The sequence below is a fragment of the Frankliniella occidentalis genome, unplaced genomic scaffold, assembly GCF_000697945.3.
Source record: "Frankliniella occidentalis isolate FOCC.00 unplaced genomic scaffold, Focc_3.1 Scaffold1945, whole genome shotgun sequence".
Lineage (NCBI taxonomy): Eukaryota > Metazoa > Arthropoda > Insecta > Thysanoptera > Thripidae > Frankliniella > Frankliniella occidentalis.
The window spans coordinates 10,628-12,721 of NW_026269040.1; the positions used below are offsets into that span (position 1 = coordinate 10,628).

Here is a 2,094-nt window from a genome sequence, read left to right on the forward strand (position 1 = left end):
CAACAGTGAATTTTGCCTTTTCATATTTATAAATTAACACTTGGAGAGCTCAAAAACAATTTGAGAAGCATAGAAAAGATTTTTTTTAACTACACATATCAGCATGCCATCAGACAACAAAGCTCAAACATCTTTCAACATTCAAAATTACATTCAACATTACTTTAAAATTTTGTTTTAAAAAAATCTAATATATACTTACAGGAACTTGTAAAGAATTTATCCTTGTTCTAGTCTGTATGGGTGCAGTTGGGCTCCCCACAAATCGTGGCAAATTTTCAATACTTGATAAGCTGTTGTGCCGAGCAAAAGACGTGGCCGAAGGACATTTTGGTGGAGTACTACCATTGCTGATAGGACTAGTTTGTTGCACACCAGGTGTTGTTTCTCCAGAGGAGGCACTGTCACAGCTTGAAGTACGACCTCTTGCACCAGAATATGGAGTAGGATCAAAAGGCACTTCCTGTTTTACATTCTGAACATTGCCCAGAAGCAAGTCTTGAGCTTCACTTGGCAGCATAAACCAACGTAATGCAGCAGTATTTTGATCAAACATGAGTCGTTGGTCAGGAAGAGGATACCTCTGGGCCATCTTGATATTAAAAAAGAAAAATAGTCAGACAGTCAATAACAATCTACAAGAAACAAAAGAATAATTGGGTTGGAACAATCCTGATACTAACTTTTCTTGCTTTGTTGAAAATGTTTCTAGCAGTATGCAAGCAATCACCCGTGTCATGAGGACAAGGAGTTTGTCCAGATACACGACGTTCAAAGGATTGCATCTTTCCATCAACATAGCGAATAGATCCAAGCCACTTTCTGTCTCGGAAAACCTAAAATTTTGAAGAAAGTTTTTGTCATACTTGTCTGAATAAAGAAACAAAACTACAAAATCATGTAGATTAAAAAAATAAAAAAAAATTGTAATATTACCGTATTTGTGTTATGTCTCCATTCTCCAGTGTCTGGGTTCAAAATGTATTGAGGTAAAAGTTTCCAGCCTTCAGTTGCAACCATTTTCAGAGCTTCCAACACAAATGCTATCTCTGAGTCAGACATAAAGTATGGAATGGAAACTCTGGCAAATCCTGGCCTTAACATTTCATATGTTGAATGTTCTCCCTTCCTCCTTAAGTGAGTTCGATCTAAACGGCTATGAAACAAGTTTACATTGATTGGGAGAAAATATTTCTTGAAAGAAATGATAATTGTGTTTTATGTAAACCAACCTGTCTTCCATTAAAACTGCCTCATAATCAGCTGCTAGTTCTTCACTAATGCCAAGTAGATCTTGAGCATATGGACCCGCACAAGCACAACCCCCTCTCACTTGAATCCCAAATACGTCATTTAAGATAGCACAAACAAAATTGTGGTGTAGGAAAGTGCCTCGAGGGTGCCTAACCATGAAAGAAAACACTGGGAGTCTTTGAACAGATGAAGAATTATTACCAAGAAGTATAAGTTCTGGAATGGTGCGAATGTGTGCTAGAACCATTCTGAAACAAGAAAGCAAAGTCAAAAGTATTCCAAGAAGAACAATGTGAAGCACACATACAACACAATTTCATCAAAACCATACTTGCAAATTTTTTCCTCTCTGGCCATGATGCTTGGATGACCAACAGCTTCCTTAAGTTGCATTACTAAACCAGCACGCACAGACTCAACAATAGCTCCTGTGCCCCCTTCTTCCCTCATCTCTGTATCCTGAATTGCAGTTGAAAGCAAAAGCGAGTTTTAATACTGTATACAATTATTTTTGGGTCCACATTATGGACTCATGGCACACAATAGGATACTCTCCAGTGAGTAAAGACCCTGCATGGAAAGTGTTAAAAGAAAAAAAGACTACACGAAACAATACTAACTTTAAGATAGCGATGGCCACCTTGGGTGACAAAAAAGACAGTACCACCTCCACATCCATTTGGCACTGTGTTACGGAATAAAGACTTCTTTGCAACGAGTATTCCTGTAGAAACAATATGGAATTAGTTCTTAATAATAAAAAAAAAATGGAGATTCTTTTTTCAAAGAGGATATTTTTTATGAGTTATGCCCGTACCAGGGGTTTGTACACCTCCAACA

At 37.5% G+C, this 2,094-nt stretch overlaps 1 protein-coding gene across 1 annotated transcript; it reads right to left on the minus strand.

Annotated features, from left to right (window-relative positions):
• Window positions 1-48: 48 nt before the first annotated feature.
• LOC127751900 (uncharacterized) lies at window positions 49-2,088 on the minus strand. The gene is made up of 7 exons (XM_052276164.1): window positions 2,072-2,088; window positions 1,875-1,978; window positions 1,586-1,713; window positions 1,233-1,502; window positions 937-1,156; window positions 684-836; window positions 49-592 (listed from the first exon to the last, which is right to left on the minus strand). The coding sequence occupies exons 3-7, from the start codon at window positions 1,702-1,704 to the stop codon at window positions 188-190; spliced, it is 1,167 nt and encodes a 388-aa protein (XP_052132124.1). The 5' UTR covers window positions 1,705-1,713; window positions 1,875-1,978; window positions 2,072-2,088; the 3' UTR covers window positions 49-187.
• Window positions 2,089-2,094: the final 6 nt, after the last annotated feature.